Source organism: Rhyacophila brunnea, unplaced genomic scaffold (genome assembly GCF_057557595.1).
Source record: "Rhyacophila brunnea isolate RB1 unplaced genomic scaffold, BYU_Rbru_1.0 scaffold_11, whole genome shotgun sequence".
Classification (NCBI taxonomy): domain Eukaryota; kingdom Metazoa; phylum Arthropoda; class Insecta; order Trichoptera; family Rhyacophilidae; genus Rhyacophila; species Rhyacophila brunnea.
Genome location: NW_028232763.1, coordinates 19,271,447 through 19,289,795, shown reverse-complemented (window position 1 = coordinate 19,289,795; position 18,349 = coordinate 19,271,447). Strand labels below are relative to the sequence as shown.

Sequence of the window (18,349 nt, the reverse complement as noted above, 5' to 3'; positions counted from 1 at the left end):
AACAATAATAACGAAAACAAACAATAAATAAAACAATAAATAGATGGTGATGAATAGTTTTATTATTGTTATTTTATTTCATAATTATTATTACAAGACCATAATATTCTAAAGTAGCATCAAGGTCGTTTGTTATCTGCACAAGGTGAGTTCTTTCCTTATTTTTAAATCATACCTATCTGATATACTTATTGCATTTTCTAAAATCTACTAATATTTGTGTTTTCCATAATATTTGTGAGTAAATTCATGATTATGTTAATAGTAAACTTGACATGATTAATGCACTGAAATGAAATGAAATGCAATGAAAATTTGGAAAATAAGTTTGCAATCGAATATTTCTTGAAGCCCTCGCTAATTATTTTTGAACTTTCTGAATTTTTTCTAAAAAAAACGAGACGTTAATTACCTTATGCGGTATTTTATTCTAAAAAACGAGACGTTAATTACTTTACGTGTAATTTTTTGAAAATCCAGAAAAGAATTGGTCATTCAATGAGTAGGTATTCAGAATCTGAAATCTACTGATATTTTGTCAAATCTACTGAATTTTTTTGTCACATTCTACTGAAATTTTAAATTTTGACTTGGCAACACTGCCTACAGCAGGTGCCTGGTCATGCGACTTCGAAACATTTTGATTTTTGATAATAGTGTAAAGATAAACCATCACTTATTTTATAATAATGTAGTGTTTTGAATGTCGTCACCGTTTTAGCAAAACCATCTATGTGCACTTTCTCAAATTGTGCAGGAGAAGGATAAAACTGAATAAAAAAATAATGTTACATTTAAACATTAAAATTATGAAGAATGCTTTATTATAATCAGAAAATGGTCTAAGATTATTATTTTGTTTACAAAAATCTTTTATTTTTAATACAAAAATAATAAAAATACAGTTTGTGATGTCACATAAGTTGTTTTGACCGTTTTGTAAATACACGTAGTTTAATTTATTCATCAAAATGTGAATAATAATAAATTCATGAAAAACTGTTACATAAATAATAGTTGAAATATACATAGTGCATTAGTGATAAATTGCAATATCATTTTATTAATTATTAATGCAATAGTGAGATGATATTATATTTATAAGTTCGTTTACTTTCTATTAGCAGGTTTAAATGTTAGGTTATCGTAGAAATAGTGGTGATCTTTCTCTATTACACTTTTTAATTCCTGAAGATGTATGTATTTCGACTGTGATATTGGCAATGATTCATTATATATATTATAAAGGCAGTCAAACGGTTGCACTGATAAAGTTGAGTTTGTAAAAGATTGTTCCATCTGGTAGATACTGTAACATTTTAATATCATATACAACAGGATCTCCGATTCGTTTTCCTGGTCTGATTGAACTTAATCCAGATTTAATCTTATCCATAATTCTTAAAAATTAAAAATCAATGACATTAATTTTATAAGGTTGTTTTGGTCTTGCTAGCCGCATACGTGCTATATAATCAGATGGTGAATATATTGGAGGCTTAAAATACTTTTTTTAGGTAGCATGTGCACTATCGGCCTCTATCATGGTGTGGCCTTTTTCCAGAAAAAGCTGTTGAATCTCGATGTTTTTTCTCTCTAAAGATATAACTTAGAGCAGTAGCGAATAATTTATTTCGGTTTTGATATCCACACCCATCCGATATTAGAATTATTTCATTGTATTGTCCTGCTTTCGATGAGATGAGACAAATTCATTAGAAGATACATTATGAAGAATGTACCTATATGGTGAAATTGTGTAGTTGCAGCTTTTGTTTATAATACATTTGTGCCTGTGTTTTGGACATAGCAGCACACTTTGGAGATCCATTGTGATTACTAACCGTCCAGTAATACTTCTGGTACTCTCCTTCATTTCATTTTTGGTCTTCTAGCATCTTTTTTTTTTTTTAATAATGTGGCTATTGTATTCCATTTCTGAAACATTCTTCATTTTATAACTACAGCAGATGGCAGTGATGGCACACTGATCTTTACGTGGTTGGTGGATACTGATTTTTTGGTGGTAAATATACTGGAGTATATTCTGCTGCTTTATGACCATTTTCCAGAGACCATTTTTTATATTCACCATGCATTTGTATTTTGGATCGGAAACACAATTCCACACACACCCTGGAGGTATTTTCTCTGCAATAATGGCTGGGAACTTTGGAATTAGATCCAACCATAATGTAACATTTTTCCACAAATCTCTCCGTTTTGATTTTTGGTTGCACTACCAATTATTTATCTTCAGTCAGATTCTTATTACTTGTCATTGTTGCTTTCAATTGGCCACTGTCATCGAGACGTTTGTAGTTGTTTATCCAACTTTTAAATTAATTCTCGCCTATACCCTATTGACCATGTAGGCATCTTCCAGAAATTATTGAATATTTCCTGTCTCTCTTTTTGAGAAAGCATCTTTCAAGCCGTCGTGCAAGACCATAATGCATAGCATATAACATATAAACAAACAATGTGTAGCCAAACTGTAAAAAAACATTACACTCTCGATATCAAAATACCATCTATATGTTACTATAATATACACATAGTTGTTTTTGTGAACCGTGGTTTTTGAACCTTACACATAGCTGTTTTTTATTTTTTGAAATAACTTCGGAGCGAGTTTACCCAACACATAGATCATTTTACTGGCCTATAGAGAAAAAAATAAGGAATGACTTGGTATTTAAAAGTCATTTTTGATAAAAGTGACACATAGATGGTTTTGCTAAAACGGTGACGATGTATAGTTTCGTTATAATTATTACATTGAACTAGCTAAAGTTTTGTGATGTGATTTTACTTCATTTTATGACATGTGACGTAACCAATGTCGTTTGCCTAATCTAAATTGTTTTTAGGTGATCGAAGTTGGATCCTGAACAATTATTACCTACCGCATGAGATGAAAAAAAATACTCAGTATTCTTCGCCTAGAGAGATCCCACTTATCATCTGGGTCAATGTCAATGTTGGCGTAAGTAGTAAGTACTTATAAGATTTTACGCATGGAATGTAATGAAGTTAGAATGTCACCATCAATTTCCTAGGGTAAACAGTCTATTGTAGAAAAAAAAACTATCAATTATAATCTGGATGGCGAACCCTTTTGAGTAGGTATATTAATATTTTACTAAATAACTAAATGAATACTTTTTTAATCAATTTTTATGGGTAATGATTACTCTCTGGTGTTTGCTTTTCTCCATCGCAAACCACCACGTCTCGACACACATAGTCGAGCGTATACCATGGTGTACCGAACATTGGGCGTTTTTCATAGCTGTGCTAAGAGTGACACCTGTAGAATCTTCCCGATATCTCGATTGGCGTGCAAGAATGCATGATTTCTAATCCAATTTAATCTATTATGGTCATGCCTCAATGAAAAAAGACCTTGCTAATCATATGGCGTTTCAAACTTTTTGAAAGAAATAGTGCCCCATAGAAACCAAGTTACAATAACCGAGCCGGTATTAAAACTTACTCGTTTGTATACATTGATATAAGTACCATGATAATACACCGTTTCATACAAAATCACAATATTAAAGTGGGCAAGTTTTGCAGAATAGGTCAAAGACATCTTTCAAAAATCTCGAATAATCCTTTTTTTGCAATGTGGGTAAAGTTAATATTTAACTACTTGCTACAATATAATATAATACATATATTAGCGTTTCGGAAAGAAATGTACAACAATAACCCTAATTGCGATGTAGGCAGGGTTAATTTTTCAACCACATTTATCCACATTTTTATGTCCAGAGAGAATGATATTTGAATGAATGGATGGGACCTGTCGGATCTTGATTTCTATTAGCATCGTTTGCGAGGGTCCTTTCAATTTTTCAAATTGCGTATTCTCATATAAATGTTTGTATTCTATACAGGTGCCGTACGTAAACAAAAAGAACTGATGACTTCATTAAAATCTTGGATGCGGGCCGCACCGCGGCCAACATCGATTATTCTAACTCGGAGAAAGATCAGATGCGGTGCCTGGACATGCTCGCCACATACTGCGTGCAGGAAGCTAACCATGAAAAGAATATAAACATGAAACGGGATCTGTTCACCAAAGCCGCAAACCTATACACCACTGCCGACAAAATCATCATGTATGATCATGTAAGACGATACCTACCCACTTTCATTACCTATTTTATTCAACCTAGTCAAATTTTGTTCAAATTTCTTTATATATAATAATATGAAGTGAACTTTACAATTTACAAGTTCAATTCATTCACAACATGACTTGGAAAAACAAAATGAAAACAACTGATTTTTCATTATACAACAGCCGAATTTACTTTACCGGCGAAAATGCTGTATATCTGTATTTTTTTTTTTTGCAGAATCTTTTGGGCCGAGCATACTTGTGCTTGTTGGAGGGTGATAAAGTGGTGGACGGTGGATGCGCAATTCAATTTTGTGGTGAATCAATCTTCCAACAACATCCCCTCGCTGTTCTGGAAAGTGTGCATCGCTTTCAATAAAAAAGACTACCGCAGCGCTCTCGGCTTCTACAGGGAAACTCTGAGAACCAACCCCAACCGCCTGGCTGTTCTCCGTCTCCGTTTCGGCATGGGCCATTGCTTTATGAAGCTAAATAATCAGGATAAAGCAAGGTTTGGGATACTTACATTGTTTTAAATATTTTTCACAGCAAACGTCAATCTGTGAAATGAGAATATACTCATCTCTCATTTAAAATAGTTCAATATAATATTTTAAATATTCAGTTAAAATGAATATCTAGAATTTTTCAAAATTGAGTTTGCATATTTCATCAAAGATCCATTAATTCTCATGTTTTTTTAAGTTTTGTTGATTTACGGATGAATGCCATGTGCCAAGTGCAATTTTGCATTATCTATCTTATATTCAAATTCTAAATAGTCATGACTCATGACTCTGGATCCAATTGGTAATGCAAGTGGCTAAACATCCATTTCTCATAAAAAAATATTTTATATTTAAAATATTTTTTCCAATGAAAAACCATTATAGTGTAACAATAATTTAACCCTGATCATCCACAGATACGATTTCTAGTGCGCATGAATCACACAACTGATAAACATTCTACGAATAATGTTTGCTTTATAATAATTATTGACCTAAGAATAAGGTAGTATTATTTTGAAATACGCCATTTCTATTGGCATTTCCCAGTGGCTAAGCCACAACATACGACCATAGCCATAACCATAATCTAACCTAACCGAAAAAAAATATTTTTTTAAATCGGTACATGTTCAAACACGGGCATTACCATGATCTTACTCCCTACTTCATTTATCATTTGTCAATTTATAGCTACGGCCGTATGTTGTAGCTTAACCACTGGGAAATGCCAATAAATATGGCGTATTTCAAAAAATAGTACCTTATTCTTAGGTCAATAATTATTATAAAGCAAACATTATTCGTAGAATGTTTATCACATTTGAATGGTCAAAGACATAGCTTATAATTAGTATCTTTAGAATTATCTTCAAATGTGTTAATCGTGCCAATTTTTTAATAATAAAATGCCTAATTTTTGTTAAATTTGGGATCACAAAGATTATTAAATATAATTTTTTATCGTAAATATGTCACTATATAATGTTAACATTAATTTTACTAATGGTTTTGTAAATGCGTTTAAAAAATAATGAATCTAAAAAATATTAATACCACTGCACACGGATGTACCGAAATATGACTATATTCTAAAACATTAGAGCGAAAAGTTTAAAAAAATACTATTTTATGTAATAAAAATACTTTATGCAGTCATCAAATGTTTAAAATAAATATAAAGGATAATAAGGCTTCAAAATTATATAAATAGATTATCTAAAACGTTTAAGGAATGTCCAGGATTATGCTCTGAATATACCTAATAGGTTGAGCAAATGGCTGACATCCATTTCTCCTAAAAACAAAATCTGTCAATACAAACCTCTACTCTGTGGAGGCCCATATGATCCTATTAGGATCGGACATGGTCGAAAGAAAAAAGAAAAAGAATACCATAAAAGCTCCATTTTTACCTATGCTGAGCATGTGGGCCGTTAAGTCTGTAAAGAAAACATGAAGAAATTATATGAACCTATAATTATGTCTGATTACTTAATGTAAATATTATGATATAAATTTCATATATCACATGAGTATGAAATGAAATTTATGACGAAAAGAATAAAATCCTTTCTACATAAATTTTAAAAAGATCTCATTGCTCCATCTATCTAGTAATCATAATAGTAATTCAAGAACCTTGTCTATCCGCTTAATTCAGCAGGGTGAAAATTTTTCTCAGTTCAGTTCATTCAGTTGTCTTGTAATTTGTTTTCAGGGTTACAATTCAAGTCCAATAACAACACAGAGAATCGGGGGTTGTGTGCGGAGAACTGTTACTAACTTGCACGAGAAACCGCGACCAGGCTACGCAGTTTGCACTTTCTGCATTTGTCCTGCCGCACTTTGGCCTCGAGCAGATGTATATCATTTTATCGAGGGGATTCAGAGAATGTATGTATATTTTATATCATATTTGTATAGGCGTACAGTTAAAAATATATTTTTTACTGGCCCTACAATCCGATGTGGATCTCGGCTGCCTCATGAAGAGGTCTCATAACAGATATTTTTTACAAGAAATATAATTGATCGTTTGCTCAACCTATTGGGTCCACAGCTTAACAGTTGATATTCCTAAATAATACACGTGATTTAAGAATGTAACAGTCTTCATTGAAAATATTTAACTTGGAACAGCCTCAGTAAAATACCCATTCGAAAAATCTTGGATCTTCTCAAGCTGACTCAGCTGGCATGCGATAAATCTAGGGTTGATTCCCATGTCATGTTCTAACATTTTTATCAATTAGGTTTCGAGTTATGTATGGAAGATTGATGAATGTTTCATTGTTAAATCTTGTGTAACATCTTGAAGAATCTATAATTTAATTTAAACTATTAAAAAGTACTAGTATGTCAGTACGAAAATTCGAAGAGATCCTTATGCTATCTATGAATCAAAATTTGTATATAATAGAATATGACCTGGTATTCACCACTTAAGAAAATTGCTTTACAATAATTGTTTTGTTCACCCATACGCACTTGTGGCAGGCCGCTGCGGCTAGCCGGCATACAAAAAACGATATGCGGCTACTACTGCGGCACTAAGCTTTTTATCAAGTCATCATCATCAGCCGGGGTCGATCTACAGTTGGATGAAGGCCTCCCTTAGCTTCCTCCATTTTTCTCGGTCCATAATTCCTTACTGCCACATACATCCTTCTTCTTGGTCGTTCACTCATGGCTGAGGATCGTGACCACTTTTTAATTTTGCCATCCAACTTTATTGCCGAGTTTTTTCTTATTTTTTTATCAAGTATGAGGACTGAAATTTATGTTCTAGTCTATATTATTATAATGTTGTAATTATTATTGTTAATACTGTATGGTGGGCGAATTTAAATAATTCATGCAAAGCCAATGTATAAATATATTAAGTTGTTTTATTGTATTCAACAATTATTCCTTCACTGGGCCTCCCAATGTTTCAAAAATGTCATAAAGGCTCAACCAAAGAACTACGAGATAATAAAAATTCTTGGATCACTATACGCTAAATCTACCTTTCAATCTTAACGAGATGTAGCTCGTGCACATCTCAAGAAAGTCACTGATCAATTCCCAGATGACATCGAAGCTTGGATTTAATTAGAGCAGTCTGATTTGCAGTTATATCATCCCATTTTTTATTAATATACAAGACATAAACTTTCATTTTTAAAGATATAATAATTATGTATAACCATCTTAGTCATTTTGTCATCTGTCTTTGTTTCATCGTTGATACTAGATAGATCAATATACAGTTCAGAGAAGAGGTGTTTATTATCTGCATTGTGAAACTTGTAAAACAGTTTAGAGATTCACACAATTCACCAAGCACGTCTTTATAGCGAGCAGCAGCCATATTGTAGATCCAATTCATGGTCCGAAATATGTGTATCTATATGACAAGGGTGATCGACTAAATCTCATGGAGCAATTTGGGATAAAAAAAGTGTATTCCAAAAAAGTCTATGTGGATGTTAATCTGTAAAAGACTTGTTTTCGCAGGGTTTAATTGAATTTTAAAAACTAACCCAACACCATCTGTAAGTTGTCTTATTTCAATGAAAAAAATATGCATGACTGACAAAGTTTAATGTGCACTATTTATGGCAGTTCTTAACAGCCTACCTCCACCCTTCACCACTGCTATCTATGCCCCAAGGCTTTCTATGCAATGTGCTGCTCACCCATCTAATGGTCAAACAAGCAATGAAATGTAAAAACAATAAATTGTTGACTACGTAGTATACGTTTATACAGCATATACTTTAAGTAATATTCTGTTTATTTCTGTACACGCTTGCTTAATCTTATCAATGCTTTTTTGTTTGCAGTATGAGAATTGTTTGAACAAATTCCACGCTCACCATAATGTGGATGATTTGATTTACATGGCCCGAGCTGTGTCGTATGCGAATCGACTCCAGGAAGCCAATATAGCTTTGCTACGAGCCAGACGAGTTGGGCCTTGTAACGGCTCTCTACTCTACACCATGATGCTCATCCTGAGAAGAATGTCCGCCCACGTTTTGATTGGTCACAGAAGTTTATTACTTTCAATACTTACCTATGTAACTACCTACCCACAGAAAATTGATTAACTTTTGTATCATAAATTTCATGATTTTTCCTTTATAACATTGATGATTTATTGTAATACATTTAGACCAAGCAAAGAAATTACACGTTACACCTCCTTACATTTTTAAGTTTAAGTCGACCACCCAGTTAAGTACCTTTTGGATTGATGATTGTTAATAGAAAGGTAGTTTAAAGTATTTTAATAAATAATTGATGTTTTATGATAAATGTTGAATTTCATTTTTTCACCCTTTCCTTTGCTCAGCTGTTATAAAATATTATTATATTCGCAGAGAGCATAATATTCATAGACTATAGATACATCTAGACGCCACCCGTTGCATTGCTAAATGAAGCTGCGTGCCATGCGTTTGGTTTGTGGGTGAGCGAACGCATTCGTCTACAAATGTTCGAGACCATAGACCATTTCGGTAGTGCTCGCACTAGACGCTCAGAATTAAAATATAATTTTCTATAATAATATACAAATAAATTATCACGAACATGTATCAACTTACCTATGAAGCGTAATACCATCTTTTTGCTTATCAGTACGGCTACCATATTTTAATACAACACATAAAACCATCTTTCCTGCTTAAATAACTAAAAATATTTACCAATGACTATGTTTAACACAAAAAATAGCAATTTAGCAACACGAGCTACGACGCTACGTGAAGCGATTTACCACAATTTGTCGGCGATACTTTTGGAAACTAACTCAAACATATGTAGACCTTTTATCTTACTATAGCGCGTGTCGCAGAGATTATAAGGGTGCCGAATACTTTCCCACTCGCACTCATGCATCGTTTTTGTTCAGGCCTTGATAATATTACTAATTGCACTTTTGGAGGAGTCCACACTGCTCTAAAGGGATCTTATAGAATATACTATATCACAATATTTGTGAGGGTGACATTCTTTATGAACATAAAACACAATTTTAAAACATATCTGCTCGATTAATGGAACCGCTGGAAGCTGAGTCCCATTGTATTCTTACCAAGCCGCAAAGGTCAATAATACTAGCATAATTTGTAAAAAGCTTCAGTCACATTACGGCTAGTTATGCCGTAATTGGATATAATACTGGTGACTAAATTGGTAAAGCGCATCGGCCAGAATTCAATGTATACAGGTTCGAATTCTGTCAGGTGTCATATTTTTTTAAGTACCAATGTTTCTGAGGTGTTTTCAAACAGTGCAAGTAGGTAGGTATATTGTTCTTGTCGGTTTATAGGAAGCCAGCGGCAAACAAATTTTGAAAATAGCTGATATACCTACTGGATTATTTGTTAGGTTAGGTTTTCATTTTTGTATTCATGAATTTTGCCAAAATCAGCAATAAAAATTGGCGCGGTTCCCGCCTGGCTTTCTGTAAACTGACTTGCACCGGTATGTAAATCAGTGCCCCGCAACCTTTTCTCCACGACACACCACAGGTCTTCACAGAAGACAGTGACACACCGCATGTTAAATAATTTATACACCAAAACATGGACCCCACATCCTGAAGGGGGACCCCAGACTAGGATATTTGCCACCCCTACCTATCGCTAAGGTTAAAGACAGTGTGATACCCTAAAATAGAGTTTTTAAAATGGTGTTTGAGGTAAAATTAATGGTATTGAATGTTTGTATTTATTAATACATCCACTTGAATTATGGTTAGTTGTCTGGTTAAGAATATTTGTTTGTCGAATATTGACACAATAATAATAAATAATTATTGTAACCTACAATCGAATGTTTTAAATTATTAATACCAGCGTAGTAAAATAGCGCTGCAGTCAATTATTTTTAATATGTGAGCAAATTTGTAATTTGTGTTTATCTTACTCCTTGTCGGAAATCCAAGAATATTCTTTTTTAACCGAAATCCAGAAAATAGCCAATGGAACATCTGCAAAATTTAGTTTTTAGAGTCCCATCGTTTCTCAATTCAACTTCAACGAAAGCGCTTCTATAGAATTTTCGGCATTGGTTGCGAAAGGGTTTCGAATCCAGTCGTATTGATTGTATGAATGTAATGATGAAATTTCTTTTGCTGCAAAGTTAATTGTTTTTGAGACGGATCCAAAATTAATTGCTTGTTTTTAATGGTGGTCTGGTAGGTCCTTTGATACATTTGTAGAGATCCTTGTCTTAACTCCTAGTTTATCAGAGCACGTCAATATATTATTTTCATTCTGACTTTGCATTGTTTTATTAAGTTCATGCAGGTGCTAAAATATATTACCGAACATATATTTTTATATGTACGCAAATTTGGTTATTAAGTAATTATCGTATAATATACAAAATTATTTGTTTTTTTGCAAGCAATGCACCGCGACACATCTACCGTCTAGCGGCGCACCGGTGTGCTATAGAGCTACAAGTCTCATGACAGTGTTAAACAGAGTATGATTCTCTCAGTTCAGATGGCATCCTAGTTATTTTCAAGGAGCGTATGTGGCATAGGTGCTGGTGCATTATGGCTCATCCATCAATATTGACCACGGCACTGGGTGTGTAGAAAATGATGGGTATTAGGAAATGAAAAAAATATCGACGTTATCGTGACATTGTTACCATAGAATACTTCAATGTAGTTACTAGGTGCTGGGAAAATTCTAGGGAGAACAATAATTATCCACTATAACTGCTTAAGCAGGGATGTGGTAAATAGACGGATAAACTTGTATTAAATAGTATTTCCAGTACCCTAAACCTGAAAGGCGCATCCATAGACTAATATACTTTTATAGATCCGCCACTCAGGGATACCAACTGGTTCAAAGTTGTCTCTCTCTAAAGTAATATTCTGTCTCTCTCTAACAACTTGGTGTAGCTGGCGGGCTTTTTTTTAAATAATCTGTTGCATTGTAATATGGTAATAAAAAGTCAAAAAATTGATATAAGTATTATTTTTATTGCAGAAATATAAATGTACAACAAAAAATAATATTACATAGCATGATAAATTAATAATATTCCAGACATGGTATATAATATCACATATTACATTATCACAAAACCATGAAAAATATAAATTTTATCAAATACAATGAAATTGTGAATTACATTAGGATTTTACATATTTCAATTAATTCAAAAAACTAATTATTGTTCTCTGATCAACAGCATTTAATGATCATAATTCAATTAGGATTTAGTCGTCAGAATCCCAATTTCAACAGTTGAATAATGATTATACAGACATATAATAATTATACAGCTGGTTGGAAATTATACAATTAATTTGGTATGTACTTAAGTATTATTAATTGCATGTTATCGTCATGAAAAGATTATATTTTAAATTCTCAGAATTAATGATTTTGTATTAGCAGAGATAAATTACTATTTTTCATTAGTTTGTTTGATTAAAACCTCAATAACTGAAAAAAACCGATTATTGAAAATGCCATGTTTAATCTATATTGCATTTAAGGGTTTATTGGCTTAAAAAAATAGCTGTATTATTTTAAATAGAAATTACAAATTAAATCATCATTTAATTACAAGATTCGTTTGTCACTCACTACGTAAATTCGATATTTTGACATTAATATGCAATGATTCGAACTGAAAAAAGCTGTAATTATTTTAAACATTTTTATTGATTAATTTGTTAATTTAGATATCAGAAAATGAGAAATTAATCAATTTTATTAAAAATTTGGATGTATGAAATTCTTAAAAGGAAACGTAAAACTTGTGTTATTCTCACTGCTATATTATTTTATGCAAATCCACATATAAATAACAGAATTCTTTACGATTATCGATTACGATCGACATTACGATTTGTTTTAACTATCTCAACTGTAAAAGCTCGACCATTTTACTCGTCTGTTAGTCAGTAGCGAAGCATAGACAAATCGGATGATTTATTGTCCTCAGACTTTTCGCTCGCCTGCGCCTGCATTAGCATAAATTAAGAAAAAGACAATTCAAAATAAATTACTGTAAATTGGTTACATATCTTTTTAGATAAATATTAGTTCTATGCTGTACAATGTTTGTAAATAAAATGTTTCCACAAAATGTATATAAACCCAAAAATTCTTAATTATCAACTTATTTTTAAAAGCATCTAGGTACAACTGTATTTAGAGTCGAGTTAAAATTGAGAGCGTACACAAGTTTTGCAGGAGACAAAAACATCATGGTTATTATAGAAATATATACAAACATAAATGGTTATGGAGTTTAATCATCCATGGTTTAACAATGTTAGATTTTTTATAGAATTACATCATTTGCAAGATGGGTAAATATTAACAACGGCCACTAGATGGCATTGAAAGTCAATTTTCGATTAAAATGGAGTCACTTTTTTCTAGTTTCATCGACGAATATATTATACAATGAAATTGGTGAATTACGTTAAGATTTTACATTATTTCAATTACTCCAAAAAACTGATTATTGTTCTCTGATCAATAGCTTTTAAAAATCATAATTCAATTAGGATTTAGTCGTCATAATTCAAATTTCAACAGTTTAACAATGATGATACAGACATATTATAATAATTATACAGCCGGTTGGAAATTCTATAATTAATTTGGTATGTACTTAAGTATTATTAATTGCATGTTATCGTCACGGGTTTATCGGCATAGAAAAATGGCTATATTGTTCTAAATTAAATTATAAATTAAATTATCATTTAATTACAAGATTAGTCTGTCAATCACTACGTAAACATCTAGAGCGGGTTTAGCGATTGATATATTATTATGTATATTTATTTATCCAATCTTCAGAGGTTATTTTATAACCCAACACAAACGTATTTGCTTTAAAATATCAGAGAAAGTATTCTGCCTTGGGGGTGAGTTGATCAACACAAGGGACACCAAGACGCGCTAAGATGCAGCCATATGTTTTATCTGAAACATCATAAAACAATGTATTATTTACTTATAATTATTGCAGTATATGTTTTATTTTTCAGTTTTGTATAGTTAGTCATGGTAACGGCCCATTACTTATATGTAATCAGATCAGTATAAAATGGCTGTAAAGCCTTAAGTCACATAAAAAATTGTTACCCATTTAATTAATTTAAAACAAGAGCTATGATGTTTTTGAGAACACCAAATATAATGTGTATACATTATAATTTAATTCTTATTCTTGCAAGTCGGTTCCAGTCAATTTAGGACCTTGTGAACCTACCAATTGATGTAGGTAAGTATTGATATTTTTTAGTTGTGTGGATAGGATCGATTTGTGTCAATCAGCACTAGTGATTATGTACTTCAAGGCAACTAAAAACTTAAAAATTACTCACGCTTCTCTTTCTGAACAGCTGAAGTGCTAGACGTCTCCAACTGAAGCTCTTGCTGCATCGTTAGGGTTCCTGGCGATTCTGCACGTTCAGCTGAAATCGTGCAATATTCACCATCGTTAGTAATCGTTGAAGAACAGTTTACCATACCTAACAAATTGAGGAGAATTGAAATAAAGTTTGTGTCCACAGATTCATTATAACTTGTGTATACAGAATGGATCACACGAGTATATAACATTATAGCTCCATGTGCATGGATTTACCGGCACCAATAGTACATCCACGTTGGCCGCGCGGCTTAAGCGTCAGCCTATAGTGTTGTGGGTCCCAGGTTCGAATCCTGAGTCTGACAAGTACACATATTTTTTTTCAATTTGTGTATGAGTTGGAGTATGGACCTAATAGGTTGAGCAAGTGGCTGATATCCATTTCTCGTAAAAACAACTTCTGTTAATACAAACCTCCATCCTGTGGAGGCCCATAATATGATCCTATTAGGATTGGACATGGTCGAAGATAGTGTGTAAACTAAAATATCCCAATAATAACCGTTTACACCTAAAAGTGCTGACTGTCCCGCTAATCTCATTCTTCGAGCGTAAGCGAGACGCGATGTTGTCAATGTATGGTGCCATTTAACAGGTTGTGAAAATGGTAAACGTCAAAAATGCCCTGCGTCGCCGTGTAATTAGTATTATTTCAGGCAGATTCGCCACTTTCTTTCAACTGGCTATGCGTATCCGCCATGCAAGTCCCAACTACTGCGTTATGTAGGTACATTATTTAAAAATATTACTCACAAAATGAAAATCACATATCCGACGATGCATAGGTACATATAAAAGTCGCATCTAATTCTTTTTTATGGCCACCGCTGAGTCGTAGGTACCCACTGGAAAAATATTTCTGTATTCTTCTCTGGGTGTGGACGAAGCACTGCTTCAGCTGAAATATAAAATAATACTAAATTACGGTTTTGCTTCTCAGAGAAATGAGACCCCACGCAGCAGGGTTTATTATATTAATAGACTTTTCTACGATTCATTGATTGACATTCATGTTTGAGAGGAAGCTTGATGTATTATTGTATGTATGTCGAGTGTAATTGTTGTTTGGCTTGTTATATAGTGTATATATTAATTATTATGTTAAAATATAGTGCAGATGTATGAATACTTCATTTTAATGCAATATTGTAGCCAACTTACGTTTAAAATCAACACATCCTTCCTGGCATCATGGCACCCTTTTTGTTAAACATTGTTTAAATAATATTATAATTAATACATAATAATATGTATGTACTGGACACAAAAGTATATAGTTTGCTTATTTCGCTTTTGATTTTGTTTTAGAACAAACTAGTATTTTGTATATAAAATTAGCCGTTAATATTTATGTACGTCAAAAACTTTCGATTTTTTCTGTGGACGCCAGCAGTGCTGCCAGATGAAATAAAAATATGAATTTGCCGAATATTGCCATTAATTTTGCGATTTTTTCCCAAATGAACATTAACTAATTAATACCTCCAAAGTACGATAAAAAATTATAAGTAGGTAGGTTTTTTTATATCAAAAATAATTAAATTATTATATTATGTAATACCTACCCTTTTAAAAAATAACATTTTTTTAAATTTATGTTTTGTATAATATTACCTACACTATTACAGGATATCTTTCTAAAATAAGTAGGTACGCAAATTAACTATCATGATACAACATTTAGAATATGTTTTTTTATTGTTTAGACCTCAAATATAATTAAATAATAAATGCAATACTCTTAAAGTGACATTTTTCTAATTCATTTTTTTGATATATTCCATGATTTATTCCTAAAATAAGTAGGTAGGTTGGTACGTTAGTACAAATTTAAAGTGGGGTTTCCTATTGTTTAAATCTCAAAAATAATTAAATATTATGTAATACCCCAGCAATATTAAATAAATAAACGAACATTCATTATTATATAAAATATTAACACGAAATTAACCATAATAAATAACATAAACAATTAATTTTGAATATTAATCAATATCCCATAAACCATGTTCCCCAATCCCATATCCCATAACATCATGTTCTTTAAATGCTGTTGATCAGAGAACAATAATCAGTTTTTTAAATTAATTGAAATATGTAAAATCCTAATGTAATTCACAATTTCATTGTATTTGATAAATTTATATTTGTCATGATTTTGTGATAATGTAATATGTAATATTATATACCATGTCTGGAATATTATTCATTTATCATGCTATGTAATGTTATTCATTTATCATGCTATGTAATATTATTCATTTATCATGCTATGTACTATTATTTTTTGTTGTACATTTATATTTCTGCAATAAAAATAATACTTATATCAATTTTTTGACTTTTTATTACCATATTACAATGCACCAGATTATTTAAAAAAGAAGCCCGCCAGCTACACCATGTTGATAGAGAGAGACAGAATATTACTTTAGAGAGAGACAACTTTGAACCAGTAGGTATATTTGAGTGGCATGCCCCTGGGCGCATCACATGTGACAGAAGATTTTGACGTATGATAGGCAACGACAACAAACTTAGTATACATATAATCATAGACAATATATGACAAAATACAAATATTTAATAACTATTAATTATACATGATTCATACGCTGTCAATCGAAACGATAAGGTGGATAATGACTACTTATAATTTTGTTTATTGGTTGTCTTATTATTAAACGTACTTAAAATTGGGATTTTTAAAGTAACTAGCGTTGGATATAAAGCTTGCTCGTCATAAATTAATGCATAACGAAACATTTATGAACGCACGAGGTCTAAAGATACAGTGAAAGCCATCAATAATTTGTAAGATAAATAACAATAAATAGTATAATATTATTATATTGTGACATTGGAGTGATGAAAAAAGTTTTTGGTGACAGCTATAACTGTTGCGAATGGCTTTGCAAAGTATATTTTGACGACGCACCAATAAAAATATATACAGGTGCTTTCCAAATTGAAGCACGAAGATGTTGATTATCATCAATTAGTATAAATGGAAAACAGGTAGATAGGAGCCGTATTGGCTGTTTTGCGAAACTCTTTTGACCAGACCATCCATGCGGATGCGGTTGTTTTTGTTCGGGATATTTTGACAGGGTACTTAGTGAAAATGGAAAAATGCGAATTTTTCGCGTAATTTACATGGAAAAACAATAAAAAATATATGAAAAATCATATAATTAAATTACTCAAAGGTATGCGTTTAAAAAATGTGGAAAAAAAATGTTTGGTGTTAAAACTTGACGGCCACTCAAAATTAATTTTCTAGGTTAATATAAAAGATAAAAATTTGAAAAATCATGTTAAAATTTTACATAAATATACATAATCGTATGCACCTAACAAAAATTTTTTAAAGCAAATTTATTTGTTCAAGTATCAAGTCACTGAATTTAGAGAACTAATATCTCTCACGATATAATCTCTAAAACAAAAAAAGCACGTGCACAAACGTAAGCTAATAATAGTCAAATTGATGACCTAATAAAAAATTAAAAAAGTTTGTTGGATGGTTCTACTTAACGTTCATCAAATATTTCATATCAAATAACTCACGCACTATATGAGAAAAAAAATAAAAAAGTATGCAGGATTGCGCATTAGCTATGCGACAAGAGATTTTACTAAAAGAAATATTTTTAAACCCACGCAGTCAGGTTTTGCATAGAAACTTAAAAATGAAATAGCGCGCTGAATACAGATGAAAAGACAAAAAAGAATCGTGCACTAACGTTAACTACCAACGCACTAGTGCTTACAATTTAAATTTTGAAAAAAATATAAGTTTAGTGACACAAGTATCCAGCATTTAGCTGGGTCACCCAAATTGAAATGCGAATAACCCCCTTAATGTGCGTGCACAAACGATGCACAAACGAATGCACTCAAAAAAAGTTGAAATTAAACATTGGGTGACCCAACGTTTAGCTGGAACACCCAATTTGAAATTGGAATTTTTCGGTTATTATAGGTGCACAAACGAAAAAAAATCGTGCACAAACGTGCACTAACGATGCACAAACAAATGCACACAAAAAAAGTTGGAGTTTTAACATTGGGTGATCCAGGTAAATGGACCTGTGAGAGATATTAGTTCTCTAAATTCAGTGACCTGATACTTGAACAAATAAATTTGCTTTAAAAAATTTTTGTTAAGTGCATACGATTATGTATATTTATGTAAAATTTTAACACGATTTTTCAAATTTTTATCTTTTATATTAACCTAGAAAATTAATTTTGAGTGGCCGTCAAGTTTTAACACCAAACATTT

The 18,349-nt window shown here is 31.9% G+C and overlaps 1 protein-coding gene and 1 long non-coding RNA gene across 3 annotated transcripts; one reads left to right on the top strand and one right to left on the bottom strand.

Moving 5' to 3' along the window:
* Positions 1 to 601: 601 nt before the first annotated feature.
* LOC147078450 (RNA polymerase-associated protein CTR9 homolog) lies at positions 602 to 8,946 on the top strand. 2 transcript variants are annotated; one of them, XM_085959830.1, is made up of 6 exons: positions 602 to 658; positions 2,874 to 2,996; positions 3,906 to 4,143; positions 4,374 to 4,646; positions 6,365 to 6,540; positions 8,475 to 8,946. In XM_085959830.1, the coding sequence occupies exons 3-5, from the start codon at positions 4,136 to 4,138 to the stop codon at positions 6,384 to 6,386; spliced, it is 303 nt and encodes a 100-aa protein (XP_085815956.1). In that variant the 5' UTR covers positions 602 to 658; positions 2,874 to 2,996; positions 3,906 to 4,135; the 3' UTR covers positions 6,387 to 6,540; positions 8,475 to 8,946. The 2 variants fall into 2 exon arrangements, with proteins under 2 accessions (XP_085815956.1, XP_085815948.1); XM_085959822.1 differs by having other exon boundaries at positions 643 to 694; positions 2,732 to 2,996; positions 8,475 to 8,944.
* Positions 8,947 to 12,251: 3,305 nt separating this feature from the next.
* On the bottom strand, positions 12,252 to 15,276 carry LOC147078449 (uncharacterized). The gene is made up of 4 exons (XR_015071832.1): positions 15,223 to 15,276; positions 14,815 to 14,959; positions 14,015 to 14,104; positions 12,252 to 13,610 (listed from the first exon to the last, which is right to left on the bottom strand). It is a non-coding gene; the product is annotated as an uncharacterized LOC147078449 (long non-coding RNA).
* Positions 15,277 to 18,349: the final 3,073 nt, after the last annotated feature.